Source organism: Barbus barbus (assembly GCF_936440315.1).
Source record: "Barbus barbus genome assembly, chromosome: 35".
Lineage (NCBI taxonomy): Eukaryota > Metazoa > Chordata > Actinopteri > Cypriniformes > Cyprinidae > Barbus > Barbus barbus.
The window spans coordinates 13,610,939-13,628,985 of NC_136763.1; the positions used below are offsets into that span (position 1 = coordinate 13,610,939).

The window sequence follows — 18,047 nt, forward strand, 5'->3', positions numbered from 1 at the left end:
TTTTTTAGATGCACTTGTATTATCTTCATAAAATGGGATAGTTTTGGCTTGTTTAAAACCTGTTGTAAAAAGAAAACATTCATATGTGCAATCCTATCACTGCATGGCAACTGAATTGTTTATTGTTTATTAAAGTTGCTGCTTAGCTACAGTTGGACTCTTTCCACAAATAAGGTCCAAAACGGGGGTGAAACTCTTTTTTTTTTTTTTTTTTTTAAAGAAAAGAAAAAAATCCCCAACAAATGGTCAGGTAAACTGCTTAACCTGCTGATTGTCACCCTCAAGATACAGACATTTGATGCATTACAGTGTTCAGTTGCATAAACACTGAACTAGTCTAGTAATCAGTCTTACCTTTTGGGTTCAAATTAGACCAATCCATTTTTATGTAACTGACTTTACCGGTCTTATAGAAACAATTATAATACTTGTAAAACAGGTCTGAGCAGTTTATGCAACCGGCCACTGATGTGTTTGAAGCTAGATACTTTTCAAGCAATGTTAATTTTATGGTAGACAATAGTGATTGTATCTAATGACCTTTTAAATGTGTTTTTTTTTTTTTATTAAGAATTACATTTTAATTGTTGCTGTTGCCATTTTATTATAAAATAATCCAGCCGAAGCCATATGTTAGTTATTTTCGCTACAACTACACAGTTTTTAAAGTAATCCAAACAACACCCCTTAACCATGCTGAAATTGCTGTAACTCAGTCTCTCGTGGCTTACTGTATTGCTTTACTGCAGTATAGCTGGACTAATGGAATACACCTTGTTACAGATAATCATAGTGCAGTTTGGAGGGAAGCCGTTCTCTTGCACGGCCCTCACCATCGATCAGTGGCTGTGGTGTATCTTCATAGGAGTTGGTGAGCTGCTCTGGGGCCAGGTAAGGCAAATCCTTACTGCATGTTGTTTTTCATCAATAATCAGTAAAAAAAAAAAAACAGCGAGTTAGTTAGATGAGAGCATTTACAAATGAGAGAGTGAGAGATCCACAAGCTTCAAAGTGGTGAAATAATGAAAACATCACGGCAGAATGCACATGCGTGGGTGATGTGGAACATCTTTAGTTCTCTCTTCAATCCCACTGGGAGGGCAGGGGAGGGGGAGGTGAAGCTGTGTACGATTTCAAACCTGTGGGAGGGAACGAGGGAGGCTGGCAGACACAATTCCAGAGTGCAGTTGCCGCCATCTCAAAGTTCAGCTCAGAAAAAGGGCAGAGAGGTGTGAGCTTTATCATCAACCCGGCAGCACAAGGTCAGTCATCTGCCTCCATACCTCCATGCTTACGGTACATTTAAAACTCTGTATGCAGGACTGATGCATCGTGTTAGGTCATCAAAAGGCCGGAGAAGTTATCAAGTACGGATAAAGCCTTTAGAGCTGCAAGCCGTCTGCTCCTTCTGGCAGTTGCATCACACATAAGCCATTTCCTACTGGGTTTCTCAGCTGGTGTTTGTGCATGCGAGCATTTGTTTGTGCGTGTGCACACGTGCAGCCTCACAAACCAGATGCTGGGAACTTAAACATGGAGGAGAAGCAGCGTGCATTCTATCCACTACGTATTAAGTTGTCTCGGTGATGTCTCATATCAAACCGCATCAACAGAGGCACCTACAGAGGGGATTGTGCAGAAATAATTTGTATTTGGAATTCCCTTTTGAAACTGTTGCTTTTAAATTTAAAGAGGTTAACTTACAACTCGTTAAAGCAAAGTATTTAGCTACCAGAAGATTTACTAATATACAGTATCTACATGTAAGCCATGGGTGGCTTAAATGTATGAAATTAAATAGATGTCTTTTGGAATGTAAAACTGCATAATTTATTTCCAATCAGAGCAGTACTCATGTGGTGCAAAAACAATAAAGATCCCAATCAAAATGACAACTTGAAGAGATATATGATCAATTTAAATACGACTAGTAAAACACTCTGGTTTATAAATGAATTAAAAACAGTTAACTAAGAGCAATATTTGACTAAACATTTCAGTAACAAACAAACTGAATGACATGCAGGGATTAAAATCTGTGAATTTACAACCATTTTACAACGATATGATTGATCAAAAATACAATAAAAACAGTTAAATTGCGAAGTATTATTACAATTTAAAATAACAAATTTTCTATGTTAATATATTTTAAAATATAATTAATTCCTGTGATGGCAAAGCTGAATTTTCAGCTGCCATTGTGTCTTCAGTGTCACATGATCCTTCAGAAATCATTCTACGGTGCTGATTTGGTACTTAAGAAACATTTATTATTATCAATGTTGAAAATTTTACTGCTTAATATTGTTGTGGAAACAGTGATACGCTTTAGTTCCAGGATAATTTGATGAGTAGAAAGTTCAAAATAACAGCATTTGAAATATAAATCTTTTGTACCAATGTAAGTCTTTACTGTCACTTGATCAGTTTCATGAATCCTTGCTGAATAAAAGTTTACTAACCACAAATGGCACCAAACCTTTGAACAGTAGTATATTAGTATTAATGTACTGGTGAATAGTTTAGTCACAAAATTGGGGAACATTTTGATGGTTAATCAAACAAGTTTCATGTTCTGTGTAATTTGTACTCAAAAATTTCATTCACTAAAAGGACTTTTTGCTTTTTAATATACAAAGAACTTCCGGTCAAATGCCATAATGATTCATAAAATCTTTGCATTTATTCACCACATTCCCAGCATCCTGTTCTCGGAAAGCCATTCATAATCTCAACCTCTGTGCTAATGACTATTTGATGAGCTGCAGTTGCCATCACTTGACCCTATTTTTCCTCCCTCTCTTCTCATTCTCCAGTTCATCTCTGCCGTTCCCACACACCGCCTCAAGTTCCTGAAAGAGGCTGGCCATGGCGTCCCCAAAAAGGATATCGCAGAGGAGGTGCTAACCGAAGGTGGGGATGAAATTGACCATGCTGAGATGGAGATGCGCAGGGGACAGATCCTATGGTTCAGAGGACTCAACCGCATCCAGACTCAAGTAAGTTGCTGCTTCTCTCCTTCCTGTCTCTTCCAGCAGGTGTGCCAGGAGAGAGTGGAAATGGCTTAAATACAACAGCAGTGACCTATACATAACTCTGCCACTGTAGATGTTGTTTGGAGAAAATGTGGCAGCTTACTGTTTAAATGTGTGGTTTATTGGTATTTTTGATCTGACCATTTTGATCCTTTCTCAATTAGTGGTATTGATTTTGCCATTTTTCAAATATCGGCATCGGCCGATAAGTTTTCTGTTTGGCCGATGCGTCTGAGGCGGGACTTTTATTTTGACGGCACGCCAGACTGTTATTTTGAAGGCGCTGGTAACTGCAGCATCTGAGCACACAGTGCTCACATACTCCCTGTTGTTCGCTGTCGTCGTTAACAGACAGATTCAGAAGTCTGTCTAATAATCAGATAGAACTGTTAAACAAAGGAATTAAAAGTATTATAATGCAAAAAAAGTATTATAACGATTGCTTTTATATTATTAGTAATAGAAAGGCAAACATTATAATACTTTCTTGTTTGCTGTCAGCATTCAGCAAATACGCATGTATATAATTTAAACCAATCTTTCAATGACTAATGAACATTTCACAAGCCTTGCAAACTTAGTCAAATCCAGCTGTGAGATCTTATAAAGTGTACATTTGTATCCTGTATTATCGCGTGTTCTCTGCGTGACGGCCGTTTCATGTGAATTGAACGCGGACAGGAGGAGAGTTCAGCTTCACTGGAGATGCGCCATCGACAAACTTTAAACTCGTGATTTCAAATTATGCTGCGCTTATGCATTTGCCCACTGTCGTATTCATGTCATTTTCACTGTGTACTGTATGTAAAATGAGTGTTACCTTGGCTTTATTTGAAAAAATATGATTCCTAATGCAAACAAACTTCCCAAGAATACGGAGTGCCCTGTTGGTTACAGTGTTTACTTCCTTTTTAATTATATTTTTATTAAATATTTTATTATTTGTGAAAAAATACTTTTAGTATTTAAAGTATAAGTATGTTTATTTTACACATTTATTTTTTAATCCATTTTGAAATTATTTAAAATTTCTTAAATATTAATTAAAATAAAATGATATCGGCTTTATATTCGCCACCCTGCTTTCAAAGATATCGGCATCGGCTGTCAAAAACCCAATATCGGTCGACCACTATTGTCAGTATGTTTAACAGTTGCTATGCCACTTTGTTTCTTCACTTTAAGTGGTACCAGAATTTGTTGAAAGAAAGAAGAAAAATGTCAAGCAATTTTGTATTGATCCTCAATTTATAATCCGAAATATATTTTTGTATTTTTCGTCCTTTTTAATATTTTATAAATTATATACAGCAAGAGATTTTAAAAAAAATTCAGTATATTATTTGTTTAGCTAAATAAAAGAACATAAGTGGGGTAATCTATTCTATTTTGCCCTGTATTATCATCATAATTTTCTGACCTGCATAAAAAAATGGGATAAAATAATTTCTGGTATTTCATTGTTTTTTTTAATTTGTTTGGAACAACAAATATATTTTTCAAGCTTCAAACAGCATGTACGTTGCTGAAAACGGCATTATTTGTGAACATTCTAGATAGCCGGTGGCTGTTTTTGTGTAGACATCACCCTAGTGGCCTTCAAGCATTTCTATGGGTTCATTTGTGGAAAAGCATCTCCCTTAAGACTAAGCAGAGACTTGTGAGCTGCTTAGGTCCCCAGGTTGAAAAGCAGCATGTGCCCTGGAGATTATACTCTTGAAATGCCAGTGGGGCAACCCATGTCTCTCTGACTAATGCACAACCTGCCTGGAGATAACTGGGGACTGTACAGCAGCATTCACTCGCTTTCAACAGAAGATGTGCAAGAAGACGACTGGGAACAGACTTTTTTTTTTTTAAGCACCGTTGATGGAGGCCGTGTGGGAGGACCTCCTTTCACTTACCAATGCCTTCATACATGGCACAGTGTTGCTGCTTACAAACAATGAGTGGATTCAGTGAGAGGGTTCACAGATGTATTTATCTGGATCCTCCAGGAGTGTCTGCTTGTTGGTGGGCGATCGTTCTGAGAGGGCGTTCTGTGCCTATTAAGAATGTTCTATAGCAAACACTATGGTAAACCACCCACCAAAGATTGTCAGTGTATTCCACAGGCACTGATTTATCCCTCTAGATTTGCTTCCTGTCACTTCTGAAAACAACACATTCGTTTTAGCTTTGTTTTCATTTTGTATCATTAAGAAATGTGTAATTTGCCTTTCAGCAATGCGCCAGGTCATGGGGAATTCATGATGCCATATGGGATCATCTTAAACCCTTTTCACTTTTGTTCTTGTTCTTTCTCCATTCTCTGTTACAGCTCTCAACGTATCATTTGGGTATTAGGAATCAATATTTTGGAGTAAAAGATCAATATATTGATGTGTTAGAGAAATAAGATTTGAAGTAAATGTGAAGTGAAATTAACAGCCTACAAAGCGTTCTTGAAATGATTTTGTTATCCCTTTATCTAATCGTCTCTAATTCATTTTTAATTCACTTAAAAATTTAAGTAATATTTTTCAAATATCCTTAAAACAAGAATCTTTTTTTTATTTTATTTATTTATCTATCAATTTTGTAAGTTTTATGCTTAAAGCAAGAAAAAAAGCTATTTGCCAATGTCATAGTATTTTTTTTACATAGATTTGATGTATTTTTACTAGGCAAGACAAGTACTTATTGCAAATTTTTTTAAGATCTAGTTTTATTATTTTATTTTAAATTATTCTAATTTAACATTCTCCTATAGTATTCCCATATTCGCCTGAATTTCAACAGTCTTAAATAGTGTACTTTCGTTTCGTTGTATAATCTTCTTTTGTCTTCTAAGCAAGTCATTTGGGCGGTAATGTGTGAAGAGGAGGGAGAGTTTTAATGTGTATGTGCCCTGGATACGTCCGGACCCCCTGTGGTTTCAGATCACCGTCCTTGCTAATTCTACAAGACTTCCCTCCAAGCCCAAATGAAAAAGAGGCTGAACAGTTTTCTTATCCTCCTCCTCCTTCCCTCCTCCGTCCCCTTCACTCTCATTCCTGATCACGAGCTGTTGAACTGACCGCAAAAACACTACTCAACTAATTAGCTTCTTATCTCTCCCCCTCGCCCAAAGTCCCACCACCCCACTTTTAAAATCCTCATGGATTTCTATTTTATATCTGTCATGCATGGTTAGTGGTACACAAAGAAAGAAATAATTGGCACACGTGCGATTCAGACTCATCAGTACTTCAAAGAGCTAGTTTCCTTTGTGCGCCCTTTCTTTTCACGGACATCTTCACAGCATTTCCTTTCTCCTGGAATAAATAGTTCTCCACATAAAACTTTCCTTTTTATCTTCCTGTGCCAGCCCTTCTCATGGCAGACTCACTCAGTACTAACCAAACTTTTTATTTGTGGGATGAGGGGATGTTCTCTTTTTCTCTTTCAAATAACAAATGTATCTGCTCTAACCTCTCCTTTTGGCCCCTTGGTCTCTGTCTTTCTCTTTTTCCTTTTCTTTTTTTTTTTCTTTCCTCGTCCTCTCCCTGTTCTTTGCAGATGGACGTGGTTTATACATTCCAGACGGGCCAAACGGCGGTGCCTGGGGCCCTGCGTCGCCAGCCCTCCGTGGTCAGCCAGCAAAACGATGCAAAAACTGTTTCTAGCCCCACCCATGTAGGGATTTCCTCTTCCTCCCTGTCTGCCAACTCTGCTGCGGCTGCTGGGCCGCCTGCCCCTGCTTCCTCTTCTACTACAGGCAGTGAGTGCCATATAACACACCGGCAAACTAGCAGTGCTGTTGCATGATGGCAATGCTGAATGCTTTCATGACCTGCCTGTTATCCTGCAGTAAATCAGTAACCACCCTTTTTTTAGACTGCTTTTCCTATCTCTCTTCCTCATTTTCATTCATTTTTTTTTTGTCTGTCCTCACAATCTCCCAACTAAAGCTCCTTCTACTCATTATTTCTGTCTTTTTTTTTTTTCATTCACTTTTCATTTCTTCCAATGTCTGAACTAGTGCATCGTGTGATTTGAATGCAGACAGTATTGTTGATGTCTGAGTTACCATGAGCTACCAGCACTAGGGCAAAATTTCTTTTTTTCATGATGGCAAAACATATTTAATTATTTAGTTTCTTTCATTAGGAGAAATTATTTTTATTTTATTATTTTTCTTTATTTTGTTTTGTTTTTATTTTATTATAACTACCCCTGACACAATGAAGGGTTAAACGATATACCAATAAAAAGATATCTTCAATGTAAAAGTTGCGTCCATCAACAATGGCGTGCATCAAGACATTTTGATGGATGCTAGTTACAATTTTTAATGCATTTTGCTGTTTAATGCCACAGACAGTGCTATCTAATTGGTCAAAACCAAGTAAATATGACAAGTAAATATCAACACATTTGGCCGCATTCATGAAATGCAATCATAATTAAAGTCTGTGTCTTTCTGTTAAGTAATCTGCAATTCATTGCAACAATTTATGCAAATGTTTTACAAGCATTTTGCACAAACTATTCAGCTTGTTTCATGAATTCTGCTGCATGGTGTTATTTATCGTAGTTGGGAGCTATAAGGTCAGTGTGCAGATATTTATTAGTCTCAGGAACGTTGGCTAAACGTCTGATGCATATGGCACACTTTTCTGGAAACACTTCAGGAATGTCGAAGTTGTCATCTGACTGGTTGAATTAAACCGGATTTCCGGGAGACACGAGTGTCGCGTTTATTTTCGGTTCGCCGGGAAACAAAGATGCTGTGGCGCCAAACCCCCTCATGATAGAAGAAAGCTGTCATGTTTACAAATGTGACGACGAACACTTAGGGTCAACTAAACGCTGGATTTTCAAAAGTATGTGAAATATTCAAAGTTCGCGGCATAGAATCTTTAAAATACATCTGAGAGTTTCACACACCGGTTTGTTATTGTGGAGACATTTCCACACCCCAAAACGTGACGCTGAACGAAACAAACTGATTGGTGGTTTGACATTTCGGTCAAACGGCCTCATGGGCGGGCCTTGGCCAATGAAAGCGGCCATCTATTCCAGACCTTCAGCCGTCAGTCTGGAGGTCTGGCTACGTGAGACTAGATAATTATAGATGTTTGCTGTAATTTGGGTTGGATGTGCACACTTTTCTATAATTTATTTTTAAGAAAAAATCAGTCCAGCTATAAATAGCTGCACTTTATACATCAAATATGCTCTGCTTACGATTGTCACTTTGCACAGCATTTAACTGTCAGCAATGAAAGAAAAATTACCTCAGACCTGAAACTACATGTCACACCTATAGTTGGGACGAAGCGTTACAGAGTGGGGTTAAATGCCACAGGACACAGTGTGCTACTTTGGTCAGTCATTTCTTTTTGATGTCATTGGTGTTTCCACAATTTTAATGCATCTCCACACAGCCTTTTATGTTTTTGACCTGCACTGATGAACCTCCTGACAGAGAGACAGATGCAGGCCATTCACGGTCCTTCCTGTTTTTTCCCCACTCATACTTTGTACTTCAGTCACGTTACAGCTCTTCCCTTCTGTCTCTGACTCTCTGCCTGTCTCTGGACGAATTCCAAATGGTGGTTTTTATGCCCTTGAATGGGACGCCGCATATAGGATCATTACAAATGAAAGTGAGCAACTGAATCGCTTCACTGAGGACCCTTTAAAAAGGCTGTTAGCAAATGGTGCATGTGATAGAAGTAAATCTCAGGTTTTTAGACCTATTTGAGATCTTACCTGGGATTACGCGTTCAGTTACTCTGCGTTAGTTTAGTTTTCTTTATATGCTAAAAGAACGTTTTTATAGTTTTTATTAAAAGTAATGTATTTTATATAATATTTTTAGTATAAAAAAATAATTGTACTAGTTAGGTTGACTTCAGTTTTAATTTTATTTTAGTCGTTTAATAAACAGTAATTGTATTGTATTGGTTCACCTTAAACGTTCTTTGACAAGGCAACATTTTTAATGTATGTATTTCGATTTAAAAAAAAAATCATTTAAAAAAACATTATTTTATTACATTTCAGATTTATTTCAATTAAAACCGTTTTTATTTTTAATTGCAACAATAGCTAATAATAACCCTGTTTTCAAATATGATCCCTACACCCTACCGAGTGCTCCCCATAGCGAGTAGGGGTCATAATGATGCTCCCTTTCCTATGGAATTCGCCCTCTTTTTCTCTTCTCCAGCACAGTCTCTCTCATTTTAACGCCAGGCCTCTCCCTCTTTTCACAACTGCTTTCACACACTCACTCATACTCTTCTTTGTCTTTCTCTCTCCTTTGTTTGCAGCCGTACTCTCACTCTCATGCTTTTAACCCCCTCATCACACCTTGTGTCTTCTGCTCTGACACGTTATACTCTGTCTCCATTTCTCTTCATTGATATTCTGGAAGGAACTATGAGTCATGGGTTGTTTTTTCCTGCTTCCTTATTTAGGTTGCATCGGTAGTGCTTTTTGCATTACACATCTGAAAGTGTGTGTTAACGCTCAAGGCAGATATAGGGTCAGAGGGTTCATTTCACCATAGATGAGAGCAATCCAAATATACAGACAACTGGTAGGAAATTAAAGGTTCAATTAGGTTCAATCATTTTTAAAATGGCCTTGTGAAATTGGACAGATGCATTCCAGCAATATCCTGCCAAGCAGTGCATTAAAATGTTAACTGGGTTTTCTTCAGAAATGTGTTCAGAGTGGTTTTTAGTGTCTATTTGCAGTAGGACATTGGTAGGTCGTAGGCTCAAATCAAATTATTTGAGTTACAAAATATGTAATTAAAATAGTAGTAGTAGTAGTTTTGCTTGCTCATATGGTTATAATACTAGCCACAATAACCAATTATTATTGCCACCATACAAGTGAGCTCTTATAGTTTTGTACCATAGGAATATAAGTTTAGGTCTACAGTTATCTTTTTAGTTATCCAAATTAGTTATTCAAGACTAGGTCTGTGATAATTTATGAGGAGAGAGTAGATGCTTCACAAATGACTTCAGCCTGCTGTTCCTGCATTTTTCACAGGCTGATGGAATTTAGTAACTTGGCCGACATTCATTTTATACATTCGGTTCTTCTGATCACTTCCTCTCCCTTCTGTGTTGGTGCGTTGGTATTTAATCTCTGCTATTTTAACACCAAGGCAGAAATGAAGGCTGTTGTCTTCCAGGACGCAGTGAGATCAGTTTCAGGTATCACAACGTAGTCAAGCACTTTGACACGATCTGACACCGCTTGGTTTTATGTGCAAGGTTCACTCTGGCTTGGAGGAGAAAATCGGGAGAAAAAGCATGACCGACATAGCTGCATGGTACAAGAATGTAAACCTGAGAAATAAACAGGGATTGAACAGACCAAGCCACTGCTGATTGGCTGAGCTGGCAGGGCAGAGGGTTCTTTAGACTTGTTTGTTACCAAGGGGAAAATCCTCCAGACTCTCGCGAAACAAGTTACTCCAATTCACATCTGTCTTTATTGTCGTTCTCAAGGTTGAAGCCATAAAAATTGCAATAGAGCAAGATTAGTTTCTGACATTTTACCACACCGCACAGAGAGTCTCTGAGAGACCCAGAGCATATGTTCTGAAGAACTGGATGCACATGCTATGCATTTTAATGTTCTGTCTACTTATACTCCTAAGAGTTTATAAAACTCTAAACTCGAGTTATAAAAAAACTGCCATTTTAAAAAAATGGACATGTGATTTCCACAAAATTCATATCAAAATAAATGACATCCTCAAGCAAAGGGAATGGTAACTTAACTGTACAGCGCTGAGCAAGGATCCCTCTTATGCACGCACAATGGCCTGTCAAAACTCATTACCACAAAATGACCTGACAAACTGTTCTGTGGGAATTCCTGCAAGTAAAGCTTTCAAAAGGACTCTTACGTCCTCTCTATTGGTCTGCATATTAAGTCTGTAGACTTTTATAACCATCAGAATCATCAGTAAGTGCTTTTATGAAGCATCAAAACCAGGAATCGGAATTGGGTTTTTATTATACGTGTGCATGCATGTGTGTTTGACACGCACACATTTGACAGCATCTTCTCTGTTCTCTTTCCACCTCGTGACAGTTCTTCTCTTCACCATGCCCTCTTGATTTCACCCCTTCACTGGTCTTACCTCTCTCTTTTACAAAAGCAGAACACCTACTGGTAGGGGTGGGCATTAAAGCAGAAAATGAAATTAAAAAGGACCATGAAAGTAGACCATGAGACTACTACTAAAGCCATGCAGTAGGTTTGTGCGAGGAACATTGATACTTATGATGTTACTTAATTCAAAGAAAAAGTATTTGAAAATCAATGGAAAAAACGATTTCAAAACAATGGATAAATATAAAACAACTGACTTAAAGATATTAATTGTATGTAAAACAATACATATTTGATATACTTTTATTGCAAAATACGCATTTGTTTGAAAGAATACAACACCTGACTTTGTCTGTTACTTTTTTTTGCAGAATCATGAATAGTGTAGTTTTGACCAGGAACTCCCAAGTTAAACATGATTATTAAAAAAAAAAAAAAAGTGGGTTGATGGCTTCAACAGTAGCTCTGTCTTTAATAGTCCAGAAGTGATTGTTCAAAATCAGTTTCCCTGTGGAGAAAATAAATGGGATCTTTTTCCTGGCAGTTGCCCTCTATTAAAAATGCACACTTTTAGACAAGTTGAGCCACTTTTGATGCCCATTGCGATGCAACAAGTAATTAATCAATTAAAAATCTATTAAAGTCTCCTCAGCATTCCTTTTATTAATTCAAACAAAAACCAACTAAAAGCAGTTCTGAAGTAATATTTTTATAAACCCAGTCTGACATTGCGGATGAAGTGTAGCGTCCTTTTTAGTGGCACTTACTGGCTATAAATAGTCCGTTAATCCAGATGTCATTTAATATTCACTGTAGTAATTCAGTGATTGTTTCTTGCCATGATTGAAGAAAACCTTTGTAGGAAATCTTGAGTTAGCAACAACAACTTCCCTTCTTTCCTTCCTGAATGTAATGTTATTTGGCACTTTTCTTTTTTTTACCATGCAGCAGCGTTTTACACAATACTATTTCTGCAGTTGACCTTCTACCAGTGTAGCGTTTCGACTGCTGTATCGCCCACCCCTACTGACAGGCTTTCATAAACCCAAAAGCGATGCTGAACATCTGACATTTTTGGCTCCTAAATAGCTTTTTGAACAAACATTGGTTGCATGTCCGTCTCGTCTTGCAGTGGTTCTGTGATTGTGGTCATTTAGTTTGAAATGTTTCGAAGCTTGTGATTTGATATGTATGTGTCCCACTTACGGTTTTATCCTATGCCTGATTTCCTCATTCACTTGCCCCAAATAGGAAATTGCATCACAGTCGTGGTTTGTATTAATTTTATCCCCGCTTCTCTATTCAACGGTCTGTGCTGTTGTTTTTGTGTTGGTTTTTATTTGTTTGTTTGATATTTCATAAAGAGCTTGAGTGCTATTGTGGAAATGAAATCATCTCCCACCGCTGACCATATTTTTGTTCCCCTCCAGATTCAGCGCATCCCGCTCTGAAGTGGATTCCGTGCCAATACGATCACACTAATTCCTCCTCCTTTTTCTGTCTCCCAACTCCTCGCTGCAGATTAAGGTGGTGAACGCATTCCGTAGCTCCCTATACGAGGGCCTAGAGAAGCCAGGATCAAGAAACTCCATCCATAACTTCATGTCCCACCCTGAGTTTGTACCCCTTTCCGAGGAGGAACCCCGCGTCCCCACGATAGACGAGGGCTGTGTAGAGATCGAGGATCTCCCCTCCTCTTCCAGAAACGGAGGTGGCGGCGAACCCCCGGGCCGCTCTCTTCACAGCCACGAATTCTCCGTGTGAACCTCCCATCATTCTCCTGCCCTGAAATAGTTTTTTTTTTGTTTTGTTTTGTTTGTTCTGTTTTTAAAACCTGTGCACCACTCCTCCGGTGGAGCCCTGCTGATGCACATCTGAGAGACAGCAGCACCTACAGCAGCCGATGGGGCGACTACAATCCCTTTGTCCTTTCCTCCTTCCTCCCAACCCCTCTGCCCCTCTCGACTTGCACTGTGTCGTCGGCAGCAGCAGCAGCGCTCTGTAAGTACATGCGGCTGTGCTGCAGCCCATGTGACGCATGGCCTAACTTACACACTAGAGGGCAACGCTGCGGCAAACGCCCTCTCTCAGCCTGTCACTGGCATTTTTATCTCTTCTACAGTTGTGGTTTTTCTCATTTTTATATCGTCACGTCTCTGGTCTTGTGTAATGCTGTAATAATTTTTGTTATTTGTCCCAGGACTCTGTTACATAGTTTTTTTTTTGTTGTTTTTTTTTTTTTTGTCTCGTTGCTGATACAGGCGATTATATTCATGCACTCAGTTGCTATTTGAATAGATTTCTCTCTCTTTCTTCTCTTTTAACTTTCTCTGTTTTAAGGTGGTTTGAAAAACATGGCAGTGAAGATACCTATGTTGTTAGTTTTTAAAATGATTTTATTCTTCAATGGATGTTTTAAGTGGTTCAGACACTACATTCATGTCATGTGTTCAGACATTGTCACATTACGATGCTGTTAGGCTCATTTTAGGTGTTCTATCACTTTATATGTACAGATGTAAGGCTGCTATAGTGAACATTAGCAGAATAAAAGACTATAATGAACTTATTCGATAGCTGAGTTAAGAATACCTGATTGGCTCTTAAGGAGGCAGGGAGGGTCATCCTACACATCATTTCATCAAAATCACACCCACTGGGCATCTCCAGTCTCTTGTTAATGCTCATCTGCCTCAAAACGAATGCCCAGCTAATTGACCAAGTACTTTATCAAAGGTACAGCACCTCATCATAGTGTGCATGTATCTGTCTTTAGGTTCATCTGCGTCTGATTGCCTGGGAATGGGAATTGTATTACTAACCTTTATGGGATATAACGACTAATAATAGGATTTTCTTTTGTCATGTTTCCTCTTTAGAAAAAAAAAAGCGATAGAGGTGATTCTGTTTGTGTGTACTTTCAAATCCAGTCTTTTTCCTCACCTCAGCTCTGCAGTTAGGTGTTCTTGTTATCTAACATCAGGCTGTGCTCCACATAAGCTCCAAGTTACTCAGACGGCACTGGTAGAGCTCCAAAATCCCATCCCTGAACTTAGCCTGCGAGGGGTAAAGATACTGCACGTAGTAAGCATGCTTTTGCTATTTAAAAAAAGAAAAGAAAGAAATCAAACTCCCAACACACAATAGGATGTGGCAAGGGCCTCTGTTGGACCCTGGATGACAAACTAGATTGGACTGTTTTCATAAGAGTGCGGCCTCAACGACATGTGCTTTTTATTAGCCAAAACATACTACAGCCATAGACCGACCTTCCACTCATACCAATCTAGGTTCGATGGATTCCTCAAATTACACCTTTTTCTACTTGCTCAGAGCCATATTTTATAGATTGTTCTTTTATATCCCATTGTTTTTGCAGTTTATTTTGTATTTCCAACCAAATTCGAAAAACACACAGAGAGTCACTGCCTAAAGACAAAAGGGGGAAAAACCCTTAGATGGACCACTTTAATGTTTACGGAAAGGTTCCACAGCAGTCGGCTGATGCTGCACTTCCCCCTACTGGCAGTTTTTGTTATTTCGCTTAAGTGGAACATCGTATGTTATTGTGGGGAAGCATGCATGAATTTCATATAAAACTCAATATTTTGTTCCTTTTTTACAATTATTCTGTATTTTTATATTAAGTACTTTTTAATATTTTGGGAAAATATATAAATATAGGTGTATAGGCCAGAGAGTTTGGTGACATGACAAATTAGCAAAATAAGCAGTTGAGTACATATTGCAGTTTATATATATAAATATAAATATTTATGCCATATTTGTAACCACATGCGGTGTCAGATTTAATGTCCGAGCTGAGAAAGTTAAGTGTTTACTGTAAGGTCAAAGGGTCTGGTCGAGTTGTCAACAGAAGAGTGAGCATTTATTGGCCTTATCCCGAATAGCGTACTCCAAACCTGCAGCCCCAGATAGATCTGTGTAATATATTATGATTTGCCACCTAATTAGAATCTGTTGGACTACAGTGGGAAATGTTAATGAAAGGTTTTGAGGTTTTCGAATTCATCTTCTTTGTTCTTTTAGACTGATAAAGCATAATTTATTTTCTGTGAGATTTCTGTATCACCCATTAAAGTGGCAAAGTGTCAGCTATGGAAAATAGAGATTATTACAGTACGTATTCTCTGTGTTATCATCATTTAACTTTGATTTGTCTTTGTGAAAATATTTCTGTCATACGCAGCTCTGGATATAAATGAAGCATACAATACTGTATGTTACACGAAAGTACAAGTGTATTTGACTTGATGTGGGAGTCGAACGGTTTCCAGTTAGAGCTTTATATTAATTCTGCCAAAGTGTTGCTTTGTACAGACCTATGTCTTTGTTCTTGTTAATTTGGAATAACTTCTAACTGGATTTCATCCATATTTGGATATTTCTTTCCCATTAGGATCTAAAACATGCCCCCTTCACTTCTATTTTTTTCATTACTTGATCAGAATGGATGCAGAAAAAGGGGGAAACGATCAAAGCCATTCTTTCATTTTCTTCCCTTTAATAGCTCTTCAGAACAATTTCTGTTATTGCACATGTTTTTCTCTCTTGCGTTGTGTAAACTGAGAATCGCTTCAAGGTGTCGTGCAATAACTTTGAATTTTAACGCATTACTACTCTACTGAAGTTGTCTGACAGTTCTTGTTTGCTTGGTTGGGGACGGGAGGAAATGATACACCACAGCTGTAAATAAAAGATTGTTTTAAAACTGGAATATAACATTAAGTTACAACCACTTATTTTGCATATAGTTAGTCCATTTACATCTGATGTTGAGTGAAATGAAAATTGTATTTGACTGCGGGGAAAGCAGTCAAAAGAACATCTGATTTCTGTAATTCATATGAAACGCAGTAATATATACTAGTGTTATTTTTGTATAAACATAATAGCATCGATGTGGCATGCATTACTTATAAACAAATTGGTGTTTCAAAGCAATATGTACAACCTGGTGCGATTTTGGTATTTTTAGTGTCCTGTGTAGCTTAAACCACGCTGTACTTGGGGAAAAAACTGCATTGGAAAAAAAAATTGTAATTGTTCAATATGTGTTCAATGTTCTGCATGATTACATATGGAATGAGGCGTCCCCAAATGTTGACTTATTTCCAGAATGAATGTAACACACACGCACATCAGTAGACTCTGTAAAGGAAACACACACTGACTCGATGCTGTTTTAGAGATGAAAGCATCTCGTTTCTTGTCTAGACATCACGAGAGAGCACTACTCCATTAAATTTCCTAATTACTGGGGCGTGGGAATTGGGGAATGACTGCCAGAGTATGTGTTTTACCAGTCACGCTTCGCTCTGGCTTCGTTTCGTTAACTTTTCTAGCCATAAGCAGTGGCTGTCGATTGAACTGCTTAATTGCGGAGTGGTACAAGCTTTGATGTTCCATCACCTTATTGTGTGGGTTACCGACTCCATCCAGACAGCTCTCTCTCATCCATGCATGATCCATCACAGATGAAAGACGCTAGCGCAGTAAAGCTGAAGGACTTGCGTTTTCAAGGTAGGCAACTGTCGTACTTGAGTCCCCATTTCACTTTCCTGAAATGCACTGATTCCCTTTACTCTTTATTCCTACTCTTTTGCTCTATTTGAGGGCTTTGAGAGAAAGAGAGCATTGTTTAATAACTAAACCTAACTTGTATGAGTTTATTTCAATTAGCCAATAAACGTGCAGTCATCAAACGCAGCTGTTTTTTATTAATGCATGTGAAATACACTAGGTTATTGGCATCTATGGTTCTATAACATCCATGGAACCTTTCCATTCCACAAAAGGTTCTTTGAATTATTAAAATGTTCTTCATACTAAGAGGCCGTTCACATAGAGTGTGTCCATTTCACCGCACTAAATCCCATTGTTTTTGTGTGTAAACTTGTTAGATGGTGTTATAAAAATGCAGTGCTCAAGTTAAAGCTCAAGTTCAACTTTAAAAAAACAAAAAAACAACGCCTTTCATTTTCGCCATTCTACTGCATGTGTCTGACATTTTTCAAAGCTAAAACGCATTCAGTGTGAATGGTCTCAACAGAAGAAAATGGTTCTGTTCACTGAAGGTTCTTCAGGAAACCCAAAGTGGTTCTTCTAGGGTAAGAACCACTTCTATGGTAACCCCCCCCCCCCCCCCCCCCCCCCTCTTTGGAACCATTATTTTTAAGAGTTTAGATTAAAGCACATCATTACCATTTATTCTCATCAGAATCATAAGCAGAATCATGTCATTAATGACTTAAGCTATTCAAATTGGGTTTCTGTGTTACTTTTACTGAACAAGATCTCTTTGAAGGACAAGGGCTTTGCTTAGCGAAGGATAAAAGGTTGGAAAATCTGTTTACAGTCACTTTACGGATACAGAAATGTAGTGTTTTGTGATTATTATTTTTTACATCTCTAGGATCACAGAAGTGCCAATGGACCCCATGGACAACCTGCACCACTGTGTCTGATTGATATAGTCTTGAGTAATTGATTAAAAATGAGAAAAAAAATGTCTTTGATAATTGGTTTTGGGAAAGTGTGGTGGCCTTGATTGATTCCAACTGAAAGTGAATATGTTTTGCATTTATTTTGCATAGTTGAATTGAAAATGTCGACTGGTGAATTTAAAAAGCCCAATGTGTCCCTGTGTCAAGTATGTGTTTACAGTCTCTTTAAGATGCCAGAGAATGTGTTCACCTAATGTAATGTAGTTTTAAGGGCTATAAGGTGACCGTAGGGGGATACACTGTTACCGAATCTGTGTCTAATGATGAGAAGTTGACTCAAAATGTTCTTGTCGGAAAGTAGTGTACACTTGGTTTGTTTTCCATTGTCAAAGTGTGAGTTGTTCATTTTGATCCATGCTAAATTCATGTA

The 18,047-nt window shown here is 38.0% G+C and overlaps 1 protein-coding gene across 5 annotated transcripts in view; it reads left to right on the plus strand.

Moving 5' to 3' along the window:
• The window catches only part of LOC306855264 (plasma membrane calcium-transporting ATPase 4-like), a 107,105-nt gene that overhangs the window by 87,879 nt on the left and 1,179 nt on the right, over positions 1-18,047 (plus strand). For 4 of the 5 annotated variants that reach the window (XM_079393818.1, XM_079393821.1, XM_079393819.1 and 1 more), the window contains 3 exons: positions 784-891; positions 2,820-3,002; positions 12,672-18,047. The exon at positions 12,672-18,047 is cut by the window's right edge and continues 1,179 nt beyond it. In XM_079393818.1, coding sequence (XP_079249944.1) covers positions 784-891; positions 2,820-3,002; positions 12,672-12,914 — 534 coding nt within the window. In that variant the 3' untranslated portion in view covers positions 12,915-18,047. Of the gene's footprint in view, positions 1-783; positions 892-2,819; positions 3,003-6,578; positions 6,669-12,671 lie in introns of all 5 variants that reach the window. The other variant, XM_079393822.1, reaches the window with a different exon arrangement.